Consider the following 27,987-nt stretch of genomic DNA (forward strand, 5'->3'; position numbering starts at 1 on the left):
GGGGAACAAAAAGTTTACAGTAATATGAATCCGGATCTATTTGGAAATTTGAGATAAAAGTGTACACAGAAATGTGTTGTGCATCTTCTGAAAATGTAAACTATTTATATTTGAACTAATTAGCAGAGTTTATATTGACCAACCTAATCTAACTTTCTCAAAAACATCAACACTCATAACAACTGTATATCATAAAGTAAGACTACTTGAAACAGGTTATTCAAGAAAGTGATAGTTTTTATCTTATCTGAAAAGAAAGCCATCATAAATGTCTGTGAAGGTTCGTTGAAAACTTATACACCTACACAGAACTGTTCACCCTACCTCCTATATTTGCTCTTGGACTCAATTGACCTCTCCGTCCAACTTATTTGCTCTACTTTTGTAGTCTATTATCCGACAAAGACACTATTGGATTTCGTCAAGACATCAATTTTATTGTACATACAAGTAGATTATAAAAAAAGGAAAGCCGGTACATAAGAAAAGTGAACGCCGTAACAGTTGAACAAAGAACTGGGTTGAACATGAAAAAGTGGGTCGGAATAGTGTGAGTAAAGAAGCAGCGCGGCACCATGGCTCCTGCTTCAAAGGGTTACTCATGTCGGGTAAAAAAAAAAGGGTTTTTTGATGAATGGCGCCTCATCATTGATTATTAATGCTCAGGCCGTTACTATTCAAATTCATTCACTCTATGCAAACTATGTTCATTGAGTTGCGTAGGATGGGAGTAGAGGGGGCACGACCTTTTGTTAATAGACAAAGAGGTACATGTGAAAATAGACATTTGAATCAAAACCCTATAGTAAAAAGGTTGCGCAGAAAGAAAAGGAGAGGCAACTGGGAAAGTGCAAAAACTCGGAGCTGTGAAATATGAAGGGAATGTTGAAGAGGCGGAGAAAGAATAATGGATGAACCAGATGGGTGGTGGTGAAAGGCGATTCGGGGACAAGACACGGTCAAAAACAGCTGCCTGACCCATTGGTGAGCCTGGCCGGAACGCGGCACGACATCTGCCGACGCGGAAAAGTCTGGCGTTCTAAATGAGTGGACTGGTACAAGATGAAGCAGAGGCAGGAAACGTTGGACGAAAATGTGCATTGCGTATAGAATGGGCGAGGGGAATAGATGTATCAAGAAATGCTACATATATACACGACTAGAGGGGTGGGTGGTGGGGAACATTGGCAGCCTACAGCAAAAAGCAATCAAGAAGGAAGAGAAGAGCGTATTTCCAAAATATCAATCTGCATCCTCGTCAATGAATTCAAAATCGACACAATGGACATCTCGAATGCAGAAATTCTTTCTGAAAAATAGAATTGAAAACTTAAAATCAATATCTATATTTTCAATCTGGTTGAAAACTTTTGTTATGATTTTCAGCCGTTGAGTGCAGCATGGGAAAATTTTTAAAAGTTCATCATGTTGGAAAATCTTTCATCTTTAACTCTTAATTTTACAATATAACAAACCTGCAGGTAGGACACTGAGCGCTTCCTCGGAAATACTCGTATCTGTAGATGTTGTCTACGTTTTGCTTGGTGATGAAGATTTGAGCGATACAGTTCCTGCACCTATAATAAGAATAACAATTATTCTTCAGAAATGATTGACCGCGCGGCATTGGTTTCAGGGTAATCAACAACGAACAGGTGGTCCCGCCAGAGAAAACGGGCCTTCTGCATTCTTGAGACCTCGGCGTGCAGCTGTCGTCTTCCATTGATGCAGACGGGTTGTCCCCCTATTCCCTCCATAATTAATCGGTCAGTATGGTAATTGACCTCAAGATTGTGGAATGGGGTACACTTTCACTTTCAGACTGTCACATGGATAGAGGGTCAAGCTTACCATAATGGACGGCATGTGCAGTTTTCACATGGAGGCGTGAAACGGAGACCCGTGTCATGGAACAGCACTCTTGGCTCTTGTCCTGTACAAGTTTTTTCGATCTTCACAATGTTCTCCTCAGTGCCACACGCAAAACATGGATCAAGATCGCTTCTTTTCACTCGATGGAGGTACCTACTGTTCGTCTCGATTCTGTCAATAAAGTCCTGAAAAATTAAATGTTAGAAGTAGGAAAACTGTTATTAATTGTATTACTTCTTTAAGTTCTTCCATTATTGTCATTGGTACGTTGATGTGAGGCGGCACAAAAATCGGCACTTCAAGAACTTCGTTCAACATTCGATAGTAGTCTTGGCGTAATCTGAAAACAGAAATCGTGTCAATTTTGGAATATAAGGTTTGAATTGTTTTCGTTTTTCACGATTGACAAAGGAAATTAAAGATATTGTTAGCATAGATAACACCTCCATATCTTTACTTGAATTCGACCATAGTTTGATTAAATCATATCGATGAAACTCATTTCAAAAAAGAAAGAAGTTTATGGTGGCGCTCTAACGTTTTATTGTCGGTCCTCTATTTTCGGTTCACTCGAGAAAATTAGAAAAATGTACTTACGTAATTGTGAATGACTGAAGATACTCGGGACGGAATCTCACTTTCACAAAAATGTATCGAATTCTCTCTTCTTCATCCTGATTATTTGGGAGCTGAATAATGTTTTTGAGAGTTCTTCAACAGAAAGATCTAGGGACACAAACCAGTGGCATGCGAGTGTTATCCACTTGAAGTCTCAAATCAGCTATCTTCACTGCAACGAATCTCCAATTTGATGAGTAGACAAAGAAACTTCTCGTGACAAACAGGAATGTTCGTTCTAAAATGATGATACTGTTCAGACATAATCTTCCGAACTATTTTGCATATCTATGGATTATAATACTCACGTGAAAGTTTGACTCTGAATGTGTCCGGATTGGAAATCACATCTTGTGCCTCTTCAAGAGCGTCTGGGTGTTCATTGTAGTACCGGTAAACTGGCCACTGCTTGTAGTCTTTGATTCTATTACAATACAAAGCAGCACCTGAAAAGAAGAACGGAAGCTAAAAATTATTGATTTTGATTAACCTATCACTGATATCACAAACGCTGTGAACCACATGTACGGATGATCGAGCGGTTCTGGAAAACGACGAGTGTCGACTGCGGTCATGAAGAGATTTCCGTGAACGAAATACAAGGAGATCACTGAAAAATAGATAGCTTGAGGAAATCTGAAGCTACATGTTTGGTATTTTCATAGAGCCCCTGCGACAGTCATTTTAATTTAAATATGTAACTGGAAGATACTGGATTTTTTCATATTCATAAAATTCCAATTTTTATAATACTACCAGATAACTTTCAATGGCATCACCAGACTCAATTATAAGCTTCTGGTCAGAATGGTTTCTTGGCTGTTTTCTTCGAAACCACAACTTCAGCTTAGTTTCTTCACACAACTGCGAAGATAGAATACTTAGCAGACGAAATTTCAAATTCTTAAGATGAATGGTGAGATTTCACTTTTTAACTAAAGCAAGCTACTAGTCGAGCTCGTTTTTCATTAACAACTGCACCAGCACTAACATCCCTGTTTCAACACAAATTATTCTAGCAACTGAACTCACCACATGGATAAGCTGCCACGAACGCATGAAAAAACGCGACCCGTTTAGCGGCATACTCAACAAAACCGTAGTGCCGAGAGTTATAAATGATTGTGAACAGGTCGAACAGCGTGAGGCCAAGCCCGTCGAGCAATTCCTCCGGTGGAAACACCAATGCAAAATGAGCGGCTGTTAAAATTGCGATGTGACCAGCCACGTGCATTAATGTCAGAGGAGCTAAAAACAGTAGATTTTATTAAAACTCTGAAAATTGTTGCAGTATTTTTACCTGTAAATTGACATGTTATGGCTGAAAAAACACCAAGAACGAAGATGAAGAACCATGTTCCTCTTTTTATAGAGGTCATCCTGAATAAAAATCAATGAGGCTAATTGGTTTTCGACAATCTGACAAAAAATAAATAAATGCGTATGATAATAACTGTTTAAATAAAGGAGAAATTGTATGAATGAAACATTCAGATAAAATCGATTGAACTCCAATCACAGTGTCACACTGTTATCAAAACCATTCCAATGCAACGTTTCTTTTACTGCCTGAGGGAGAAGTCCGCAATGTGTCGTCGTTTGTGGTGTAATTGCGTACAAATCGGAAAATGTGGACATCTCATTGAGCGAGGGAACGGTGCATCTTTTTTAATTTTTTTCCAATAAATCATAAATGCATGACCCTGTGATTTTTTTACTTTCTTCGTTTCTTTTTTACCTCTTAAGATGACATTCTATATCACTGTCAAGAATGATTTGCAATCTATCAAGATAAGAAGAGAATGCGTTGTCCTTCTTATCAAACTGACCATTTGCGCGTACAAACGGCCACTACATTCTATTTGTTCCTTTCCCACGTTTTATTCCACTTCCACGTCAACCTTTGAATTCCTTCAAATTGTTTCAGAACTTGTGAAGAATGTTGAGCAGACTCAATCCGAGAAACTTGTCGTTAGTTCGCAATGTTGCTACCGCTGCTACTCAGGAGAGACAAAAAATCAAAGTAGAAAATCCAGTTGTCGATTTGGATGGAGATGAGATGACTAGAATTATCTGGAAGGAGATCAAAAATAAGGTTTGAATCTGAATCACGAGCAACGGGACTAAATTTGTCTATTTCAGCTGATTTTTCCGTATCTGGATCTCGACATCAAGTATTATGACCTTGGACTCGAATACCGAGACGAGACAAATGATCAGGTAAATAATTGATGAGGTAGTGAGACCAATTGAAACCGTTTGTTTCTGTGGAAACAATAACGGAACAAAAACGGAAAAAGGAACCGGTTCTGCTTTTAAAAGTTAAAATGGTTAAATGATACCACTTCCTTTATTATCGAAAAGAAATTTAGAGGTATTTCAATAAATCAAAAACCAGAAATCAAAACATGTAATGGTTTTTTACAGGTTACCGTCGACGCAGCTCATGCGATTCTGGAGCACAGCGTCGGAATCAAATGTGCCACCATCACCCCGGATGAGGCTCGTGTTAAGGAGTTCAAGTTGAAGAAAATGTGGCTCTCACCAAACGGAACCATCAGAAACATTCTCGGAGGAACTGTGTTCCGTGAGCCGATTCTCTGTGAAAACATTCCAAGATTAGTGCCAGGATGGACTCAGCCAATCACCATTGGGCGTCATGCATTCGGAGATCAATACAAATGTACAGACGTGGTGATTCCAAGTGGATCGACTCTTGAATTGGTTGTCAATAACCCAGATGGATCAAAAGATATTCATAAGGTCTACGATTTCAAGAACTCTGCAGGAGTTGGATTGGCTATGTATAATACTGATGAGGTCTCTTAAGATTCCTTGTTTTGATTAATACAAAATGGTCGTTTTCAGAGCATTAAAGGATTTGCTCACTCTTGCTTCCAATATGCACTCATGAAGAAATGGCCATTGTACCTCTCCACTAAGAACACAATTTTGAAGAAGTATGACGGACGTTTCAAGGATATTTTCCAAGCTATCTATGAGAAGTAAGTTCTGGTTTGACTGATCTTGATCAAAAAATTCATTTAGGAAGTACGAGGCTGAATTCAAAGACAACAAAATCTGGTATGAGCACCGTTTGATTGATGATCAGGTGGCTCAAGCTCTTAAGAGCTCTGGAGGATTTGTGTGGGCGTGTAAGAACTACGACGGAGATGTTCAAAGTGATATTGTTGCACAAGGTGAGCATTTTATTTTATGGTAACAAACAAAACGTAAGTTTTCTTCAGGTTACGGATCGCTCGGTCTCATGTCGTCAGTTCTAATGTGTCCAGATGGAAAAACTATTGAGGCAGAAGCTGCCCACGGAACTGTCACACGTCATTATCGTGAACACCAAAAAGTGAGTTTTGGTAATTAGAAAATATGATTGTTCAATTGTTATTTCAGGGTAACTCAACCTCCACAAATCCAATCGCTTCTATCTTTGCCTGGACCAGAGGCCTTCATCACAGAGGTGTTCTCGACAACAATGAAGCCTTGAAAACGTGAGTTTAGAGGATAAGAAACGTTAAATAAACTGAGACTGAAGATTTGCATCTTTCTACTTCCATTTCGCAGCGCGAAATAATAATTATTTTTTTCAGTTTCTCCTTGACACTCGAAAAAGCTTGCATCGACACTGTGGAGGAAGGAAAAATGACAAAAGACCTCTCAATTTGCATTCATGGCTCCAATAAGGGAGCCGAGAAAGGAGCGTATCTGATCACCGAAGACTTCCTTGCCGCCATCGACACCAGAATGGCTGAACTCATGCGTCAGAAGAACTAGACATTCCATGTTGTAAATTATTTCTGTATTTAGAGCGCTGATGATAAGCTATGTGTAGGGGATTCCGTTTGCCATCTATTTATTCACACCAAAGAGAAAACGAATGAAAATTTTCTAAATTCACAGAACGGTTTTTTTTTTGATAATGGGTGTGATGCGTTTGCAGGAAATGAGCGATAGAATGGAGAAAACGCCGGAACTAACGAAATAAGCATTAATAATATGGAATGAATGAAATCTCAGAATTTTTGGGATAGAAATATACAGAGAGAAGAGATCTGAAAAGAATCAAAACCGAGGAAAAATTCACATGATAGATATTGAAAAATAAGAAAAAGAGGGTAGAAGATGTGTGAGTGCATTGAAAATACGTGTATATGTAGAAGTGGAAACCATTGAAAAGTTAAAGGTGCTTGCAAATAAAATGAAGAGATATTGTGCGTGGACTAGTCTTTTTCGCAATATTTTTCATGCGCAAACGTCATATTTCCATTTCCATTAAAAATCATGTCGGTGTGCGCATCCTTAGCAACAGCATCCTCTCTACGGAACAACGCAAGAACAACGTGGATGTCATTGGGAAGTGCCGAGTTCATCGTGACCTGGAATGCATCTTTTGGTTGTTTTCCAAACGTCCGATAGGTTACCTTTCCATCATCGTATTCAATGTATTGGACTCCTTCTGAACGATCGACTTCAAAGGTTTTGTAGTGTCCACTGTTTCCACGTGGTCCGTAATGAGCTACAAAAGCGCATAACAAATACGTGTGCTCTCTTTTTCTATCTTTGACAACAATCTGGTCTTGTATAGTAATCACGGTCAAATCTTTCTTCCGTCTTGGTTGAGCTCGTGGAACAAAATACAGAAGAACCTTGGGAAGTTTGACAAAGCTCAAAGTGCTGTAAAGCAGGTGACTGCATCTGGAATAAAAATTCTAATTCTATTAAGTCTTCCGGTAATAGTTACTGAAGACAATGGTCGTCACGCCATCCGGACTCTCGAGACAGACAGTCAATCGAATCCTGCATAGTGCCATCAAACTTCCTCTTTGTCTCAACAGTGATGTGAAGAAAAGTGTTTGTCTGAGTACTCTCACGAAGACACGCCTTGCATTTGGCTAGAATCAGAAAAGGTTTCATAATATCAAATACTGGTGTTTTCAAACTCACATTTGTCAATTTGTTGAATAGAAAACATTTTTCTGAGTGGAGTGCTGCTCTTTGAGTTTCTTCGACCACAGCGAGAAAGATTCTCCATGTATTCCTTATCCAGGAAATCGAATAAATATTCCATTGTTTCCATGACGCAATGCATTTCTTGTGCTTCCATATTTAACCATTTGGCTGAAAGTATTAAAAGAAACTTAAGAATATTGAAAAGTGTGAAAATGAGATATTCTCTTTTCATAGTCGAGATTTCAATTTGAGAAGAAAACAGCTACTTGAATTATGTAACTACTTTTAGGTAAGCACTTACTTTGGAGTATGTCAATGAAAACTGGAAAATCTTCCCTCTGTGGTACTGTTGACATAAGCTCGCCCAACTTGCAACTCGTACATTCTGAACGAGTCTTCTTTTTCTTGTGTGAATGTCTACGTATCATCGAGTATATTTGTGGAACTCGAAGCGCCAATTGCACTGCGGATATTGCATAACAATGAGAACTCTGGTTGTAAATTGCTCGACGGATTATTGGCGATTCGAAATTTTCTGAAAACTGGCTACGCTCTGATTTGGCGGGGGTCAATACTTGATTGAAAAGAGAATGTATGACTTTCTGAAAAATGTTTCATAATAAATGGAATTATGTTGCTACACACTCACATCTGAGATCTTCTTGTAATCTTTCATGGGAATATCGTTTCTATTTTTCTTTGCAGGAGGATGAACATTCCTGTTATTCCGTTTTGTTTGGATGTGTTTTATTGGCTTCAAAATTTTCAAATCACTTTCGATAGGGGTCTCATCATTTTCCAGGTTTGTCTTTGACGATGTTGCTGCAGTTTTGTGGTATTTTTTTCTCCGCGATGACTCTAGTGTTTCAGCATAATCAGATTCGGATGTCATCGCGGATTCGTCAAAAAAAGAATTTCTTTCGTCTTTTGATGTCGAAGCACCTGAAACAAAAAAATCAAATGAGTGATGTCTTAAAAGGTTCGCATGACATTTAGTCATTGACCAAAAAATGATTTTCCAGATTCACAATGCATACCGTGATTATCCTTTGCATTGCATTTTTTACTGTTCATCGTTGTTCTTCCTTTAGTGCAAGCAGCTTCAATTTTTCGAACGACCTCCGTGTAATCTTCACTATCACTGCTGTAATCTTCATAGAAATCACCATCATCGACAAAATCACGTTTATGCTTCTTGGTCCGTTTATTTTCCGTCCTCGGTTTTGAATTCCTACTGCCTTTTGGTCGACCTATAAAGAAATGTCATGTTGAAACTCTGGTAAGAGACAACTTGCCTCTTTTTATAGTAGTTTTTGGAGGAGTCATTTGTGGCACTTCAGCTTTTAATATGATCGGTCGCACTGGATCTGATACCATGGTCGGTGGCGCTAGATCTGGTACTATAATCGGTTGCACTGAATCTGGTAGTATAATCGGTTGCACTGGATCTGGTATTATGATCGGTTGTACAGGAACATCCTCGACAACCTTCTGGTCTTCTGAAAAAAATCAATAAAAAGTAAAGAAAGTAATAAAGAAAAGCTTACGTTTTTCCACTTCCTCTTCTATTTCAACCACATTTTCATCAAAATCTTTATTGGTGGCCAATTCTTTTTTGGCCTCAATCTTTGCTTGTGTTTCAACACAAAGTTCATACGTTGGTCTCAGGAAAGAACAGCTTTCGTATGGTAGTGGTTCCGAGAGCAATGACATGAGTATGGTGTCCACGGAGAACTGTTCAAGTGGATTTACAGGGGCTGTTGGTTTTACAGCTGCTTGCGGATCTGTTCGTACGTCGCTTGGTATTTTCTCCCGTACTGATAGCTCATGTTCTTTTTCTGGAATAGTGTGATCTTGCTGCATTCCCTGGAGTACAGGAGGCGATTGAAGTTGTGTTGGTACATAAGGTAGCTGTGATTCTTGTTGTTGAAATTGTTCCGGATTTTGTAGTTGACTTTTGGCCTTATTTCCTTGTGGTTCTTGTTTTTGTGTTTGGTTTTTTGACGTAAGTTGACCTGGAGAAACATCACCCTTCTTTTCATGTTGCTGGAATTTTGGTTTTGTGCCTTCATGCTCTTGCTGCAAAGTGGAAGAACCCGGTGAAGCTTTGGGAGGGGTTGGCGGCGGAGTTGGCAGTATGTTTATCGACATGTTGTTTGCAACAAAGATGTTTGACGGTTCCAATTTTGTAAAATTCTTGTTCAAGCTTGTATCAGGAGACTCTGAACCGGAAAGCGCATTTTCCGTCATTGGCTGAAAACCATCACACAATTTTTGAGCGGAATGGCTTTCAGAGGCAGAATCTGTCATAGAACATTCTGGATGAAGAACGTTATGCGCATCACTGGTAGGTGTTTCTTTGGTAGATTGGTTTTCATGTTCCTGTTCAATACATCTCAGAGTGTCTGTTCCTGGAACAAAATGATGAGGTGCTTGATGATAGTATGTTGATTCTGGAGAATGGTTCCGCTCCAACTGATCCTTTCCATAATTCTTGCAGTCTAATTCCTTCATATCCCGTGGTATATTGTACAACTGAGTGTAGCCCATCAAACTGTTAGACGTGGAGAAGTATTGTGTTGCTGAAAAAATACTTGCATTGTAAAAAATTAATTATTAGCAATGAGTACCATTTTCTTGTGTAGCCCTAGCTGATTGATTTGTGGACTCAGTTTCACGCGAGTTTTGAAAACAATTAGGCGTATTGTGTTGTTCAGTAGTTGAAGATGTTGTCACCGCATTTTGCTCCGAATATCCATTCGATTTTTCTGGTGATGCTTGACCCGATCTATTTTGTCTGTATAACTCCAAGGCGCGCAAATATTCAGACACTTGAGTTTCCTCTCCATTTGAAAGGACACCAGAAGGAAGCAATTCCCTGAAAAAATCTTAGTTGGTATCGGAATCACTCAGGTTCAAATCATAATTCGAATTCAAATTTTCATACATCCTTTGCTGCAGTTCTGCACCTGTTGGCAAGCTATCGCTTCGGATCATCTCGGCAGAACCAGTGTGGTGTCTAAAAAAGAATCGCTGGGATAGATATCGTATCTAATTGCTAGTCCAACCTATAACACCATTCACTGTCCGCTTTTTGGCACTGATTGAGAAGTTGATGTGAGATCGCAGTAGTTTTGTCCTTTCTACAAATTATTTTGAAAAATTGATGAGAATAGTTTTCCATGATAAATGAGAAAAAAGAAGAATAGATTAATTAAAGTCCGTATTAATTGAATAATTTTTAATAGTCTAAAAATTATCTAAAAATAAAATTTTTGAACCCTTAATTACTCGTAAAATGTTGTTATGAGTAAGCGCAGTTTTAATTTATTCCAATTTCCTTTTCACTCTCTCTCTCTTCTACTTCGGCATAAATTCAGACGGACGCAAACACCAAGGGAACAGAGCGCACCACATACACCAGATCCAACGACGTAAATACTTCAAAACAAACTAGAACGTCAATTATTTGCTCAAAATCCGTTTTTCATGGCGAAAATTAGACGCGTCGCATCCAAATCGTTTTTTTTTGTTTTGGTTTTTTGAAACAAGAGATGATAAAAGATATCAGATACACTAGATGAAAAGAACGACGTGTTTCAAAGAAAACAATTGAAAAAATAATCTGTCATGTTGGAATGGTTTGAGATAAAAGAACAGTTGATATGACAGAAAAAAAAAACAATAGAATTTATGGGATTGAAGGAAGATTGAGAAGAAGAAAAGGAAAACTTGAAAAGATGACTAACGATTGAGTCAGACAGATGAAAACCAGCATCAAAAGGAAAACATGATGTTGGTGATTGGGAAAAAGCTGTTCTCTGTGTTGAACTTTGAAACTGTGACAATTGTTATGGAAGCAGTGAAAATTGAAATATATCACTCATCAAAAAAATTGACTTTCTTTTTCCGGATTGTTGAGAAAACAAGAAGGGAATCAGAACATTATCGTATTTACTTACGTACTTTCAAAAAGCAGTCGAGACAAAACAGACGCTAAAATGTGAATACGTGCATATCTTTGCTCCGTCCTTACTCACTCGCATCTCTCTTCCTGCCAGCTCACCACACCACTCATTTCGTAAATGCGTTGAGAGCTCAGGCGCCGTATAAGAATCGATACACTGAGAAACCTATGAGAAGCGCACAAGAATCGATAAAGAGCAGGGAACGAGAGTACATATATGAGGAGCCGAGAGCTCTGTTGTGAGAGCGACAGAGAGAAAAGACCTGGCTAATAAGTTTGGCTTCCGATACCCACAATGCAAATTTTACCTGGCAACCGAGAAAATGTAAGGCAGACACACGGCAACAGAAAAAACGCGTATACTGAGTATTAGAGCGTGCATAGGCATGCCGCTTCTAATGAGAGGGTGTATCGTGAGGGAAAATAGAAATATGAAATACAAACGAGCACGAATCTGAATGTCAACGTATGCCTTTGGTTGAAAGGGATTTGTTGGTGAAATACGGGATGTATAGTCAATTTCAAAAAGGAAATGAGTTCTTGAAAAACACATTTGTTTTTAAATTGAAATTACGACGTATGAACTTTTGATTCATGATTCAGAATCTTTAGTGTAGTTCCGAACGATATAGCTGAATAAAAAACAAATTGAAAAAAGTTTTGTATACTATAGAAAATGAGTCATTTTTCGAAAACTAAAAAAAAGAGTGTCATTTTCCACCCAATGTATTCCTTTACTGGCATCGAAGAAACTTTTCTTAATCAACTTGTGACGATGATAAGACAAATAAATGTGGCTCAAGAATAATACCTGATTCAATTTTCAGAGTGAAAAATATGTGCTTTTTATAAAACCCAACAAGGAAAGACAGCGAAAAACTTGCAAAAATTGACACGCCCACAGAAAGTCTACCGTATCTTTTTGTGACTTGTTCATTTGGGAGTCCAACGCATTCTCATCTTACTTCTTCTCCCCATGGAAACCACCGGAAAAAAGTGACCGGAAATCAACGACATTTTCACAATGAAAACTTTTTTCTTTTGTATCGTATGATTTCTTGCATTCAGTTGGCGGAATGAAAGAGAAATGTCATGAGACCGAGAACCTGGCAGGCAGAAACAGAGGAGGCGAAGAATCGGAGAAGAAAAAAAAGTCGAAGATATTGCGGAACGCGCTTCATATGATACAAAAAGACGGAAAGTTGGACGGCGGCTGGCAAATGCGAAGAAATGAAGTAGGCGAATGTTACACAGGGGATGGTTGCTGTAGAAACGAGGGCACCTCGCGATACACATTTTGTGTTTTTAAAAGAGAGCTGCATATTCTCGAAGCAGAAGCATGTGAAACCAGTGGGTTAGAATCATATCACGAGACTTCTTTCAAATTGAGCTGACTTTGGACAGACATCATAATGTCAAACCTGTGGATTAGGGATGAAACCAGACATTGATGCGTTTTTTTTCTTTTTTTTTTCTTCAAAGGAAATGAAAACCCGTAAATCAATTTGAGGCGGAAGAGTATCCAAGCTTGTCTTCTTTCTTTTCCTCGTCATTTTGTGCCTCAGGATCAAAGGCACTGGAAACAAAAAAGAACGGACAGCAGGTCGAGCAAAAGGGGAGATGCTCTAGTGTAATAGGCTTTTTCCGTATTATGGAGTGAAGAAGATAGAAAATAGAAAATGAAGAAATAAGAGAAGAAACAGATGTCTTTACGAGCCAAATCACAAATGTGGAAACGAGAGACTGACGAGATGCAAATAGAACATAGTTCGAAATGACGAATTCATTAGAACGGACGACGTTTTTGATTCGAAAGGCTACATAAAAATGGAAAAGAGAAAAAGCAGATCGAAAGATTTAGTAAAGGTAAGAATGAAAAATAAGATTATAAAAGAGATTGGAAATTTGCCGTCGTGGGTGGAGAATGAGATGCATTGTATATGTTGGTAAACTTTGTTGATGAAGAAAAGAATCTGCAATAAATGCGTAATGTTTTATGAATAACCGAAACATTTGAAAATAACGAAAGTTGAACTTTTAATTGGAAAAAAACCGTTGTCTGTGTTTATAATTTTTGAAATATAGCAATTATTTCCAACTTGAAGAGAAAATAAACTGAAGACTAACAACAGTAATGCCTACATTCAATTCAGGCGGGAAAGTAATTCTTAGTTCAAAAAAAGATTACTAATTATAATTAAGGAACCAAAAAATGAACTTCGTCAGTGCGTTTTTTGCCCCTGAACTCAAACTTTTTCTATAACAATCTTAAAGACTCACCAGTTAAGATTGACGTTTAGCGTTTGCCTCTTCGTCTGGAATATTGTTCATTCTCTCCGGGCCCATGAGAATTACAACTCCAGCCAATGAAATTCCAATGGAAAGGATTCCGAAAGTAGCAAGATTTCCTTCTCCTTTTTTTTTGAGCATCATGAATTTACCAAACGGGGACGGTGGGGCAGAAGAGCTCTCGAGCTCTGGCTGGCTCATTTTGGAAGACTTGAGTTCTGAGCACTCAGCGAGTGGTGTGTACGGGATATTAGAGAAACTGAAAATGTATTTTTCTTGAAGAACCCAATTTTTGTACTGAGGATACTATAACTACGTTTTATTGTTGTTTTTCCCAGTTGCTCACCGTTTGTTGAAAAAATTGTACAATTTGCAGAACATTTGAACTCGTGACTGGTGATTCAAAATCAAAAACCAAGAACCTGGAATAAGAACATTGCATATATTCAAGAGAAAATTTTTGAATGCGTTCAAAGAATGAAGAGAATGAGATCTGAGATGCAACCATAATGGGAAAAGGGCCCCTTTTCATTTCAATTTATCAAATGCGCTCAAATGAAATATACGAGAATCGCGATTTGGGAAGTATATTTCTTTCATTTTTGAAAAACTAAAAAAAAGAGTTCTGAGAAACTGTGTAAAAACAACAGTTGTATGGGTGGTCTGAATTGTTTTCTATGTCTTCTGCTCACAAGAGAATGCGTATATTCTATGAAAAAAGCTATAGCAACCACAATTTTTGAATTTGAACTACTGAAATAAAGAAGGAATTGTGATGAGTTCTTTTATATCTATATCTTTCCGTTCCGTTAGTTTTCCAATTCATTTCGTACATTTCACCGTCTATTGGAGTCAATGTAAATTTTTAAAAATTTTAAAGAATAAGTCATAGTTCATCTTCACAAAAGTATGTGAAGTGTGGAACGATAAAGAAATGTGTTTCTGGTTCCTAAATTCTGAAAGGTCGGAATCATTGGTTTGTGCGTACCGTCGATAAATTCAATAAAAAATTTGAGTACTACTCCTTCAGCAGACCATAAAGTCAAGTTCTCAGGTTTTGCTCTCAACATTAATCCAGTAAAAGAACTTTCCGAAAAACCATTCAAGTTGGAGTTATGAGTCACTAGTACCACGTGTAACTATGTGCAGAAAAAACTGTTTTTGTTTCAAAACAAAAAGAAAACAAAAATGGAACACAAGCAAAACTTTTTTTTTTCTTACAACCATAAAAAAATAGAGCAGGAAACTGTAACTTGCAGATCACTTTCTGTAGTCTATTAAAAAAAATTTCTTGAAATGTTCCACTTTTTGTCTGTTTTGAAGAAAAACGATGATTAGTCAAAAGTCAATGCTCTACCAAACTGATCGTTATCTTTTTTTGATGAGCTCAAAAAAAATTGTACATTACTTTTGACATAAAAACGAGAAAGGAGAAAACACTGTATGAGTGGACAGACTGAGATAGAAAACATCTGCAGATTACAGTACTTTGAAAAAGCTTTCCGTTTGGTATAATTCTCGTGTTTTGGCATCTCGTGCAACAAACGGGAACACATCTGAAGTCGGAACTTATATAATTAATTTCTAAATATTTGGTACCGGTTGCATCTAATCTTTCTGAAAAACTCAAATTTCTTTAGTTCACATTGCAAATCTGAACAATGAAAAGTTAATCACCAAATGAATATTTTATTGACAGAAGAAATGGACAAACGACAAAGAAATACAGGAATGAACATCTGTAAAAAATTGAATGGGTACAGTTGCCGAAACATATGTTCGTAGGGTAATGAAGTACATGTCGGAACCAGCCGGATGAAGCAAAATTCCAATTGGAGAGTTATCGACAAGTTGTCCGATCAACGGAGAGGGGGAAAAAGGTTTGGACCAAATATAATACCAATGTCAATTAATACATGCTCACGTTGGGCGACAAAATAAATTAGGGGAAACCGGATCAAGAAAATACAAAAAAAAACAACGAGAGGGCAATGAGAGACAACAGTTCGAAAAATTTTTAGAAGGGGACCATTCATGCAATTCAACTCTATCTACCAGGGACTCATTGATAATGAAACAAAGAATCAAAATGAGGACATGTAAAATGGAAACGAGCTTTGCTCCGTATGAGAATGTCGACTAAAATCAAGCTTAAGGTTGTTCAAAACAACAACAAATGACACAATGGTGTACGGCTCAAATCACTATTTAAGTACACCATAACAACGTATGACGATATGGAACTACTCCAATTTAAAGCTACCAGGATTGGGGGAAATTAAGAATCGGGATGAAAAAAAGTTGGATGAAATGTTGAGAAAAAAACCAAATATGAAACAAGATAGATAGTTGAGGCCCAATAAACATTATAATTTAATTTGATGGAGGTGGTTGAGATGCAGGACCTTCTGGTGAGAAAAGATGACTGACTGATGTATCGAAGCAAATACTACTGGCTATTCTTGTCAGAACATTGTTTGTGCATGAGATACACATCACAATGCAGAAGATCAAGATATACTGAAAAATCATCAATGAATAGTTTGAAACATATGTTAGCGTTTTTGCTTACCATTATAAAAGACATGACTGACGTTGGTGAGAAGTTTCTGTAAAACGGAACAACAGACTCTTCTTCCTCCTGAAATTTTAAAATAATTAGAATTAAATATAAGAATAATATTTCAATGAGCTTACATCATCGTCGTCAACATCTGGAGGAAGGTTTGCAATGTATCCTACAGGGCTTGGACTTCCTCTCAACTCGTTGTCTTCTGACTCTTGACGAGCGACCAATACTCTGACATGAATCGCACCAGGGAACTGATCGGTTTTCAATTCATAACTCGGAGTCTTTCCTTCGTAGACCTGAAAATGGGTACTGTAACTTTTTCTGCAGAATTCTGTTTCATACCGTCTCCCACTTGGCTTTCTTCACGGTTGCATCAGCAGTTTGCAATCTGTAGAACTGGTTTTGTCGTTTTTGTTCAATCAGGCAATCTAGCCATTCAATCTTGTACAAATACGTCTTTCCAGGAACAGGGGTAGTCGTTGGAACTTGCTTGATAGGTGGAGGTGGTGCCGTTGAGGTAGAAAATGAGAAAGTATCCGACCAAGTGCTGGCTCCAGTTGCTGTGTCCGATATTTGCAAACGGAAGTAGTATTTTGTGCTTTCTTGAAGACTCTTCACTCTGACTAGAGCTTTATCTCCTCTATAGACCGTTACATGGGGTCCACGAAGATTCTGACGAACGAGTCTGAAAATTGATAACAAAATATAGGTCAACAGACAAAGGTTTCTCACAAATACTGGATGTTCGGGTTTGATTCATCCTTTTCCCATTGGAATCGTAGGGAAAACGGCTCCGGTTCGCAGAAAATCCTGGAATGATTGAAATTTTTCACTGTTACGTTTACCGTAGACTTACTCCGGCACAGTTGGTGGATTTGCGTGAGTTCGGGCAACGATCTCTGCTTTTTGTCCAATTCCAACATTATTTTTGGCAGAAACAGTGACCAAGTATTCAGTGTTGGCGCTGAGGTTTTTGAATTCCGCTTTGTACGTTCCATCGGCTTGGCTTTTGGTAATAAGGTCTTCGACAACAAACTCACTGTTTAGCAAGACGCGAACGGTGTAGCTTGTTATTGGTGCTCCATTTGAATCAGCCGCTTTCCAGGTGATTTTGAATCCTTGAGTATGAATTTGTGACACAAAAGTATCAATTGGTGTGCTTGGCTTCAATGCTGGAACAACGAATTCCAGAGAAGTGTTCTGTGGGTTACAACCAACGGCAGTAGAGGAGTAAATGTCAACAGCATACTTTTCTCCCGGTTGAACACTATCCAATACCACATTTCTCGATTTCGTGGTCACTTTCAAAACATTTCGTTTTGTTGAAAGGTGAACGACTGTAGCAGTGAACTGAAGGTCCTGTGATTGATCGGCACAACTCCATGAAAGAGTGGACGATCTGCTGTCAAACTTGATATTGCCAACTGGAGGTGGAAGTCCTCTTGGAGTAGTGAAAGGGACTGGAGTACACCAATCCCCTGAAGTCATTTCATTTCGGAAGGTGACTGAAGCGCGGACTTGAACGGCAAGCTTTGTGTTTCCTGGGATTTTTTCAAAAGAGTAACGCTCAGCATCCCCAACGTTCACTACTGGATTTTCTGTGAGATCACATCTTTGAACATGATAAACAATTTTGGCAGATGTTGGGATGTTCATGATCTGAAATTTCATATCAACATCTTGTCAGAGCTTTATATTTGCAGCTCTCACCTCTCTATCTAATTTTGTCCAACAAACAAGTACATTTCCATTCGGTCCGGCAGATACAGTAACATTTGAAACTCTCTCCGGCCTATGAATAGTGATGTCGCGTGGAATTGGAGCAATTGGTGATGGAAGACTGCGCATCTGAAAAAAAAACATTTTTTTCATAATATGTATAATTGATCCATTCTTACCTCTCTTTTGTTCACTTTGATAACACGCAAGTAATTGATAGTGTTGTCTAGAACAATATACGACAAGACATTTCCACGATGAAGTTGAACGAAACTATCTGTTTCGTCAGAAATGGAACCCTCAACAATGAAGCTGTATTCTTGAGTTCTGAAATCAATCATTTTGTGTTTCAAATCAGTGTGATATTAGAAACTCACGGTGATAGAATTTCATTCCATGCCATCTCAGGACAATCGTTCACATACTGAAGGAAGTATGGTTTTGATGGGGCTTCATCAACGTAGGCCGACTTATTCCGCTCATCAGTGTTTCCGTTTTGAGTCAATCTGTTTGCATTGGGTTTTCTTTGAGTCCTAACGTTGAAAAATTCTGTTTGAATTTGACCATATTTATTCATTGCGTGTATGCAAAGCTGGTACTCCGAGTCTGCCATTAGTTGTCCAATGATTGTATTTCCTCCAGGGGGGTCTATTCTGAACATGTTGGTCTTTCCTCCAAGAACACTAAACAATTCCAATGTGAAAGTGTCATTTGGGTTGGAATCCCAAGTGACTAGGATTGAATGGGGAGATAGAGCAGTGACTGTAATATTTTGAGGCATGAATGGTTTTTGGTCAGGTTTGGTCCAAGCGTCGAACAGAGCTGGAGAGAGTGATTGTCCGATAGCACTGATTGAGTAGATTTTGATTTTGTAACAAGTCTGTGGTTCCAGTGTGGTAATAGTGACCTCTGGTCCGGTCGCTTGCATCATTCGTCCCTCTGGTTTATCCTCATCAATGCTCACTTGATATTGGTAAACGTTCGCACCGTTGTTATTGATAAGATCCCATCTCAACGTCACAAAATGAAGACCACGACTAAAGACATGAACTCGTGTTGGTGGATCCGGACGTCCTGGAGCAGTACGGAAGAATCCATACTCACTTCTCTTCCCTACATAAGAACGAGTCGGAATGTATACTTCCATGTAAATTTGATAAGATGTGTTGGGTGCGAAATTCTTCTCACGATGTAGGAATCTTCCGTCTGTTAGCACAGTAGGTTCTTCCACTATGAAGGATCTGTCAAATTGACCGTTGTTCACCATGACTGTTGCCTTGTACTGAATATCGAAAGTGCTCAGATTGAACGTTTGCTTCACTTTCTGAAATGAAATAGTTTGGTTAGTAAGTAATTCAATGCTAGAAACTTACCGGAGTCAACATCAAAGGATGAAACGTGAACTCGAGCTCTGTGGCAAGAGCATTAGCTTGTTGTGGTGCTAGTAATTGAAGTAATTCCGAGTCTAATGCTTCATTCTCCTGAAAATCAGGTTTCCATAGTTGCAACATTTTATATCTAGAAAATTAGTTTTCTTTGTTAATTTCTTACCTTCTCTAACTCTTCGTTCCACAAGTTGTTATTGTTGATTAGCGATTCCTCGGGTACGGTCATCATTCCAGGTAATGCAGGAGGTGGGACTCCATACAAATGTGACGGTAGTGCCATGTGTAGTGCTGATGGATCTTGACTGACTGGTGCTGTCATCATCATCATCTGTCCATTCATAGGTGGAGGAACGGACATTTCCTGCAGAGGCATATTCATCAGCATACTTTGTTGTGCAACATCTAAAAGTGGAGGTCCAGGCATATACGTTCCTGTCCCGAGTCCTCCCTGCGTCAGATCGGATACTGATGGACCGTTTGGTGCTCCAAGTAAAGAAGCATGTTGCTGCGGCACTGGAATGGGTGGTCCGTAAAACATTTGATTTGCATTGACATCATTTTGTGGATTCATCATTAATGCGGCGTTTTGATGAGCCATAGCTGGCATTGGTTGACTATTGTTGGCAGAGAGTTCTGGAAATTCTTGCAGACTGTTTACATTGCTGTACGCCTGATCTCTGTGTGCGCGTTCTTGGTATTCACCTTGACCTCTTCCTTGATGTTCCACACGAACTCTTCCTTGAAAATCACCACGATGTCTTTTGCTGTATCGGTTCCCATTGAATCTGTTTCCACCTGCATTATGATTGTTGTTTCTGTATCCGTTCTCGTTGTTTACATGTTCATTTTGCACATTAACATTTTCTCCACGTCCATTTTGTCTATATCCATTCTGTCCATGGCCATTCTGTCCATGTCCATTCTGCCCATCTCCATTCTGTACATGTACATTCTGTCCATCTCCATTCTGTCCATCTCCATTCTGTACACGTCCATTCGGTGCATGTCCATTCTGTGCATGACCATTTTGTGCATGACCATTTTGTCCATGTCCATTTTGTCTATATCCATTCTGTCCATGTCCATTCTGTCTATATCCATTCTGTCCATGTCCATTCTGCTCATCCCCATTTTGTCCATGACTATTCTGTCTATATCCATTTTGTCCATGTCCATTACCATTTCGTTGGTTTCCATTCCGATGGTTTCCATTCCGTTGGTTCCAATTCTGTTGGTTTCCGTTGTAGTTTCTGATGTTTCCATTTCTAGGTCCGTTTGAATGATGTCCACCCCTAGATGGGCCTGGTGGAGAAGGTTGAGATTCGTTCATTGAGTTTTCGGATTGGTTTTCTTTTCCCGAGTTTGGTACCTGGAATGAAAGAAAGAAATTGTATAATGATGAAACTGCGCGGCAAGTCATTACATTTAATTCCTCTTTGTTTTGTGGGCAATTGTTTGCCTTTACCATAGACACCACAATATGGCGAAGATTTCCCTACAGAGCAAAATGGTGTATTCGCAAGCTTAAACTACACACTAGACTTACTTCTTCATCGAGGTATTGATGAACCTTTTGATTTGGACCAAGTGCAATTGGTAGTGGACCGCTGAGTTTGGTAGCCTCTGCAGCGTACACTAGGGTAGCAGGACCATCAATACCTGAAATATACCATTCATTAACAATTTCCTCAAAGTATTTTGCTTATTTGCATTTTAATTTTTTTTCCTAGTTTTTAACAAAGTTTATCTGAAATTGCCTATACTTGTAACTGGTTCTGCGAAAGTAAAGTTTTCTTCACTATAAAACAGGCTGAACAGTTAGAAACCAACATTTGAAACTTGGTAAAAATGGTATTCTCCTGACTCGAGGTGGAGGGATAATGATCCCAGATGGATTTGCTGCAAATGGAGAACCATAATACAGTGGTGCACGTCCTACTTGTTTTTGGCAGAATGGGGTTGATACGAGCTGACCCCAACAAATTGGTGGGCCCCTTTGTCGTCTAACCCACTGCCTATTAGGGTTGCCGTTCATCAATGATGACGTCCGATAGAAGATTTAACTGATCTAGGAAATCAAGCATAGGAAAAACAAATTCAAAAGACAGAACGGATACAATGACGGTGAGCAGTGATATATGAAATAACAGAATTTTCAATTCGAGACAAATTCAAAAAAGATTGGATCTCAAATTTGTGTGGCGTATATGAGGCAATTTGTTTCACCCGTCTTTCAGTGTGACGTGTCATTTATTCCGATTGAGAGCTTAAGAAAAAGGAAAATGGAAGAGCTCTAGCGAGTGCGCATCATATATTCTCTTTTTTTGAACGAAGAGTATAAAAAAAGAAATTGCCTTTAAATTGAAGCGGGGTGTCAATTAGTACGAAAGTAAGACTTATTAGTGCCGAAGGCGGACGCTTGCATATTTGAGCAAAAAATGAACTCCAATGTAAATGCAAATGAAGAAGCAGAAAAAGCTGGAGGAACACTAGTTCAAAAAAGAATATGTGTTCTAGTGACGAGAAACTAAAATTTGCCTTAGGCAACGTTGACTAGCAGGGGAGTAAATCAGGTACTCTGATTTCTGATATAATAGATGTCAACTCAATTTGAAGTTTCTAAGAAACCTCATAGAATTAAAAAAAATCATAAAATTTGTTCAAATGAAGAGAATTCTTTAAAAAAAAGGAGCGTTCATAAAAAATAGAGAAAACGGGAGCTCAGAATCATCTCATTTCGTAAAGTTGACGTTGTCAAAAGCTGAAGATTCATTGTTTTTTGCAAGCCTTCATGCAACTCTTCATTTTTTTGCGATGATTGATGTTACCAAAAAAATGAGCAGTGCAGAAACCAATTTAATTGGATGAATATTCGTTCGGAACACTTTTATGAGGAGAGAAGTATTGAAAGAAAAGAGAAGGATAAAAATGGGCAAGATGCCATTCTCCTAAAAGAAGGTGAATTTTATTTTTGCTGTTCGTGCATGTTTCAGAATTGAAGAGAAGAAATGGATCGGCACCAAGCAAGTGGTGGTGGGCGGAGTCTAAGCGGTGGTTCTCCATCGAGAAGAATATTCTGTGCCCAAAACACTCCGCCCATCAAAATTGACATTGAAATTCAGGAAAAAAGAGAGCCTTATATGGGTATAGAAAAATAATGTGATTGAATTTGAGATATTAAACAAAAATGTCGGATCCAAAGAAAAGGTTATATGAGATAGTGACGTTTTTCAGCGGAATTTCTAATAACGCCTACAAACTGGGATAAAGGGATAGATGAAATGGTGGAAAACGATCAGAATGTGAAACCGATTGAGCAACTTAACAGAGACAGGAAATAATTGAAAACTGATATCGAAAATCTTTAAAACTTGCATAAAGTAGACTTACTTCCAACAACTTCGCCATTAGGATCGCTCAGATCAAGTCTTCCGTCCATCAGGTGCAGAAAAACTGTTTCTGAGTTAGGTGGAATGCTGCTTGCCGTCGGTAACGTATGGAAGCCATTTCCAACATTCCATTCCTTTGGTTCCTCGGTCATCGAAGCAGCTGACGAAGTTCCCTCATTTGATAATGGCGGAGAAAATTCACCGACGTCATGTTCAGTATCTTCATCTCCAATTGGAGATTCCGCCTGAAGCGATGCCATTGATTCAGGGGGAGAGTTGCTTGGAGGAGGAGGGCTTGGGTGCTCCGGTGGAGATTGTTGCGATGACGTAGATACGGCGTCGTCTTCGGAAGACTTCATTTCATCGGCAGCACTCACTCCAGAACTGAAAATGAAATAGTTGAGTTATGGTGAGTTGGAGTATTTCAAGATTGATCTTTTGGATTGAACTCAGTTCTAAGAACATATAAACCTTTCACGCTATTATGTGTTCAAAAAATTGTAAAATTAATCAGAAAACCTCATAAACATTAACGGCTCTTTTTTTGATTTTCCGCCCGAAATTGATAAAACGAAAAAACACGTTTTTAACTCTACATGTCAGATATTAAAAGATCAGTTTAATGAACTTGATGAACCCCACTACAATATGGTATTTGTACTCACGCTTGCGCAACGTTTCTGAAAAATTCTCTTCGTATACCCTCGTCTGTTATCGCAGCCGGATCGGATGATCCATCTTCAGACATGCTCACCGGCGTTTTTCTTAAAAGACATTAACTGTTGGCGGATGTATTCTTGATTACGGTAAGAGAAGAATGTTGAGAAAAAAAGGAGAGGAAAATACTAGGAGAGGTTGAACTAACAATGACAGGAGAGTGAGCATGAAAGGGTTCAATGCTTATTTCTTTTCTATGATGAACTATCAATTAAAACGCCATTCCTCAACGTTCCTAAGAAAAAAAAATAGGAATAGAAACTATGTGGCTCAGAAGCGACATTGTGGTGATTTTACCTCCTCTCTCTCTCTTTCTTACTTCCAAATCCCATTTATCGGAACCCATGATTATCGGGGAGCTCATAAAATCGAAACACTTTCACGTCCAAAAAATTGGAGGAATAATCGGAAAAGAAATTGGTTATGACGAATAACTAGAGTATTTTTCGGTAACCTCACTGAAAGTAAAAATAGAATGAATATATCCAATAGAGGATCTCAAAACCAGCAGTGTTGAAACAAGGTTCATTCGGTTGAGAAGATTGAAAAATGGATGCGATGTGTTCAATCTCGATTGTTCCTATTCTACTATGGAGATCATCAATCTAGCTCTTTTCAATAGAAACGTCATCTGGCTTTGGATACGAATGTACTAGGTGGGAATAACCAAATGAAACAGAAATAAGATGAGCTCTCCCCTAAAGAGATCCCTCCCGGACAATCTGGACGCATCATTTTTTTTCGGAGAAAAAAGTTTCTAGATGCAACTCAACAGAGCCCACAGGCATTGAAGATGACGCGAAGATAGAATGATTGAGCCAACTAGCTTTTGGCCGGGGGTCGCATATATTTTTGCAAGTACACGTCACATATATCGGTGCAGCCATAACTTTTATGGTCTCTATCAAACAAAAAATGGAGAAAAGATAGAATGAAGCCAAAACGAAACCGTTTGACTCGGTACACCTCACAGCTAGATATAAGTCGAAAATGTGTAAACAGAGAAGAAAAGGGAAACGTGTGGGAATTGATGACTGGGAACAGAAATCTCACTTGCAAATGTGTTTATAAAGTAGATGCACCATTTCTCTTTTTTTTCCTGCTGTAGCCACATATCGAGGTGATTGATCGGGAAAAGACCATCCCGTCGTTTTGTGACAAATCGACTTAATTTTCGGGGCTCTTTTTGTTGGGTGCCAAGCTACGAGTGCGTTTTGAAAAAAAAGGAGAGAGATGAGCCCCACGAGAAGCTTTGATGCGTTCAAACGGAACGGAGGAAAGGGGTCCAAAAGAACATAACGAGGAGAGAAATATTGAAAAAAAGGAAGGAAATGAAGAATAAGGATCTAATCTGAATAATATACGAATTGGAATCGAAATGGGATCTCCGCCGTAGGAGTCAAGATAAGAATAACAATGGGGTAAAGACACACTTCCAGGAATAGTGTAAACTATCACTAGAAAACGGCCACGTTCTCAGAAAATTCGAAAAAACTGCAAATTCCTGACACATTTCCTCTCCGTACGGTTTTCAGCGAGGAAAAACTTCCAACTGGCGAATCGGAGGAGGCCTCGTGAATCCTGGTGATTTTATGTTTGTTTCCCAGCCGCCCCCTCTCCTTTTCAGAAAAATTCCCAAGTTTTATCATGCGATTCCCTCTTTTTTGCCCCTGGGAGTTTTATCTATCTGGGAACCAGAAATTCTACAGTAACCCGAGCAGAATCAGAAGATCAAAACACGACTTGAAAGTTGTGGACCGTATAGAAAGGGTCACGAGAAATCTGGGGTACGGACTAAGGAGAGAATAACCCACCACGTATCTGACCTAACCCAGCTGGGAGAGTATCATAAAAACTCGTGGAAAAAAAAGGTTCGATGGACAGATGGACAAAACTGGACATTTGGAATGGAGGCTTTTTTCTACCAACACCTGTCTACCAACACATCAATGCAAAACGGGAAAATGGGGGAAGAACAGAGGAAAGTTGTTTCTTTTTGTTCGCGTGGAGTCTTGTGATGATAAGGAGAAACCAGAGGCAAGAACAATTCCGACTCAAATAATCCTTTCATCGGAAACGGAAAGACTATCCAGATAGTTTTTAGTCTCTGAAAATGATTTTTTCCAGTAGAAAAAGAAAAAGAAGAAAAGCGAAAAAGAGGAAAGAAGAAGATTGTATGTGCTCTATGATTCCCTTGTCTTTTATGATTGTCCCGTTTTTTCTTTTCTTTTCAATTTTTATGTGTTCGATTGGACTCCAACAGCTCGTAAAATCCCGTATACCAAACAGTACATTTTATGGTTTTTTCGGAGAAACAATACGAAAAAAGATTCCAGCCAATCATAATCATACCGTAGTCCTTTCTAAGAACTGCAAACACCAGAACTAAGAGGAGGCACTTTTCCGCGCCAAAAAATGTTCAATCTTTCTTGAAAGTAGGTCCTATTTGTGCCCTTTTCACAGAATACACCCACGAGGGAATCAGAAGAACATGTTCCAACAATTGTTCGGGAAACATCTTATTTTTTCTCATTGCATGTCTCCAGGGGGTGGACCAAAAAATGAAAGTTATAAAAAATTGGAATTACTGGAGAAGAGAGAGTTTGTGTCAAAGAAATAGTCGAAGTAACTTGAATGTTAAAGTTTTCTTAACTGGATTTCTCATCATCCAAATCTGTTTCAGATATTCGACATTCTAACAGTAAAACCGTCACTAGATATTTGACCCGCTAAAGTTTAAGAGGACCCGTGCGAGCTATCTAATCAAATAACTAACCTGCTTCCACTATCACTGTCGTTGTGATTGTGAAGATCGTTGGATGTGGACGGTGGAGGTGTGATGAACTGCGCAGATACACTGACCGGGTATAACGTCGCCATTGGTGTAGGCTGTAAAATGTCATGAATAGAAAGAATCACACAAAAATCAGCATTCGAAATACACGACGAGAGACCAAAAAAAAGTCCAATGAGAAGTGAAATAGGAATCCCGCCTACCTAAACCGCCCAATTGTTCAATTCGCTTGAAAACTGCGGATAGGCCAAAAAACGAGGAAAGGGGGGGGGGCAGATAAAACGAATGTATGTGTTTTTTTGTCAATGAAAGCAATAGATTTCAATACCAACTCTACAAACACCAAAAAAAAAGAAGGAGAAGTGGTCCTTCCGCCTACTCACATGATGGATGATGTCATTTTTAGGCAAGATCTAATTGCAGAGGCTGTCATCCGAGTGTCATTCATTGGAAAGAAAAAAAGAGAACAGCTAGAAGATGGAACGTCACAGAAATAAAAATGAAATGAGAAGCAGCACTTAGGAGCATGAATTGTAATGAAGAACTGATGTCAGCAAAAACGGGGAAAGGAAAAAAAGGAAATTAGGAATATAGGCAGTGTAATCAAACTGACAAATGATATTTTGATTATTTCTGTGCAGAACTGAATGCGAGATCTGAATAATGAAACAGAAATGAATTGAAATGTGAATAATGAATTCACCAGGGTGGTGTTGCACGTATTCATCTATGGGAAAAGGCAATCTTCAAAATTATCCTGATTCACGCAACAATTTTTCCAATGTCAAAAAAGAACAACTAAGGGAAGCCACAGTCGCCCTTTTTGCTTCCTTTCAACCAATTATTCTGGTGCATTGGATGTCAAAGGGTGTTTTGTTTCAAATTGCTTCATGACATGCCATCACAATTGCTTCCGCTCCTCCCACTGAAACCAATCTCGAAAAACCAAAAAAAAGATGAAGTAAGATTGGAACTCAAAGAAAAAACGCAGTCTTCCAAAATGAAAAAAAAGCAGATGCGCATCACATCACGTCATATAAACCACACTGAAAACAGAAAAAGCAGAAGCAAAAAAGACGAAGAAACAAGGGGTCCGTTTGCTTTTTTCGCATTCTTCTTTGCTCCTCTCCTCTTCTTTGTTGTATTTCTCGTCATCTTATGATTCAAACAACTTGTGGATAGGACATGCACCATCTGGGATATGTTGGCTTGTATGAGAATTTCATTAGGAACTAAACTAAAAGTGCTAGCCTTCAAAATAGCTCCTGATGAGAAGAATAAGAGATGATGGCGAAAATAGGTGTGGACAATCAGGGGTAATAAATTATATCTTCGCGTATCTCTGCTAAAATATCGGTCACTTTATCAATTTTTTTGGTTTTGATGATAAGAACAGGTTATCACTTCTCGGACAATCTTTCTTAAGAGGCACTATCTGTAAGAGTGAGAATGTTTGTGTTGGGCCTTGGCACAGTTGCAAAAAGTTGTTTCAATCCGAACTCTTTTCACAGCATATGTACCCCTATGGTAGTGATTTATAAAAAATATGCCACCAGTCCCCTATGACGTCATCATAGGAAAATATGGCCAATAATCGACTTTTCAACCAAAAATTCATAAAAATTTAAATTTTCCAGATAACTCTGCGAAACTTTTGGTACATGTTAGGATTGGTTTTGACTACTACTACACAAATT

The 27,987-nt window shown here is 38.7% G+C and overlaps 5 protein-coding genes across 5 annotated transcripts; 1 reads left to right on the forward strand and 4 right to left on the reverse strand.

Annotated features, from left to right (window-relative positions):
• Positions 1 to 1,242: 1,242 nt before the first annotated feature.
• Positions 1,243 to 3,869, reverse strand: GCK72_023742 (uncharacterized protein; the record flags this gene model as incomplete). The annotated part of the gene is made up of 10 exons (XM_003109737.2): positions 1,243 to 1,309; positions 1,476 to 1,577; positions 1,852 to 2,057; positions 2,107 to 2,212; positions 2,470 to 2,561; positions 2,613 to 2,728; positions 2,799 to 2,936; positions 2,981 to 3,100; positions 3,523 to 3,738; positions 3,791 to 3,869. The coding sequence occupies 10 exons, from the start codon at positions 3,867 to 3,869 to the stop codon at positions 1,243 to 1,245; spliced, it is 1,242 nt and encodes a 413-aa protein (XP_003109785.2).
• Positions 3,870 to 4,429: 560 nt separating this feature from the next.
• Positions 4,430 to 6,279, forward strand: GCK72_023743 (uncharacterized protein; the record flags this gene model as incomplete). Its single annotated transcript, XM_003109701.2, has 8 exons — positions 4,430 to 4,585; positions 4,633 to 4,710; positions 4,918 to 5,310; positions 5,359 to 5,495; positions 5,539 to 5,690; positions 5,739 to 5,851; positions 5,899 to 5,996; positions 6,096 to 6,279. 8 exons carry the CDS (start codon positions 4,430 to 4,432, stop codon positions 6,277 to 6,279), a joined length of 1,311 nt encoding a protein of 436 aa, XP_003109749.2.
• A 446-nt stretch (positions 6,280 to 6,725) lies between these two features.
• GCK72_023744 (uncharacterized protein) lies at positions 6,726 to 10,639 on the reverse strand (the record flags this gene model as incomplete). Its single annotated transcript, XM_053735529.1, has 12 exons — positions 6,726 to 6,881; positions 6,927 to 7,200; positions 7,247 to 7,397; positions 7,450 to 7,623; positions 7,757 to 8,057; positions 8,105 to 8,397; positions 8,493 to 8,705; positions 8,751 to 8,954; positions 9,003 to 10,037; positions 10,086 to 10,333; positions 10,403 to 10,474; positions 10,524 to 10,639. The coding sequence occupies 12 exons, from the start codon at positions 10,637 to 10,639 to the stop codon at positions 6,726 to 6,728; spliced, it is 3,237 nt and encodes a 1,078-aa protein (XP_053579095.1).
• Positions 10,640 to 13,705: 3,066 nt separating this feature from the next.
• On the reverse strand, positions 13,706 to 14,092 carry GCK72_023745 (uncharacterized protein; the record flags this gene model as incomplete). The annotated part of the gene is made up of 2 exons (XM_003109472.2): positions 13,706 to 13,970; positions 14,058 to 14,092. 2 exons carry the CDS (start codon positions 14,090 to 14,092, stop codon positions 13,706 to 13,708), a joined length of 300 nt encoding a protein of 99 aa, XP_003109520.1.
• A 1,992-nt stretch (positions 14,093 to 16,084) lies between these two features.
• Positions 16,085 to 26,376, reverse strand: GCK72_023746 (uncharacterized protein; the record flags this gene model as incomplete). Its single annotated transcript, XM_003109520.2, has 14 exons — positions 16,085 to 16,231; positions 16,284 to 16,352; positions 16,409 to 16,579; positions 16,626 to 16,968; positions 17,016 to 17,093; positions 17,140 to 17,942; positions 17,994 to 18,131; positions 18,182 to 18,329; positions 18,380 to 19,326; positions 19,376 to 19,483; positions 19,554 to 20,759; positions 20,937 to 21,049; positions 22,781 to 23,163; positions 26,273 to 26,376. 14 exons carry the CDS (start codon positions 26,374 to 26,376, stop codon positions 16,085 to 16,087), a joined length of 4,758 nt encoding a protein of 1,585 aa, XP_003109568.2.
• Between the last annotated feature and the right edge of the window lie 1,611 nt (positions 26,377 to 27,987).

Source organism: Caenorhabditis remanei, chromosome X (assembly GCF_010183535.1).
Source record: "Caenorhabditis remanei strain PX506 chromosome X, whole genome shotgun sequence".
NCBI classification, from domain to species: domain Eukaryota; kingdom Metazoa; phylum Nematoda; class Chromadorea; order Rhabditida; family Rhabditidae; genus Caenorhabditis; species Caenorhabditis remanei.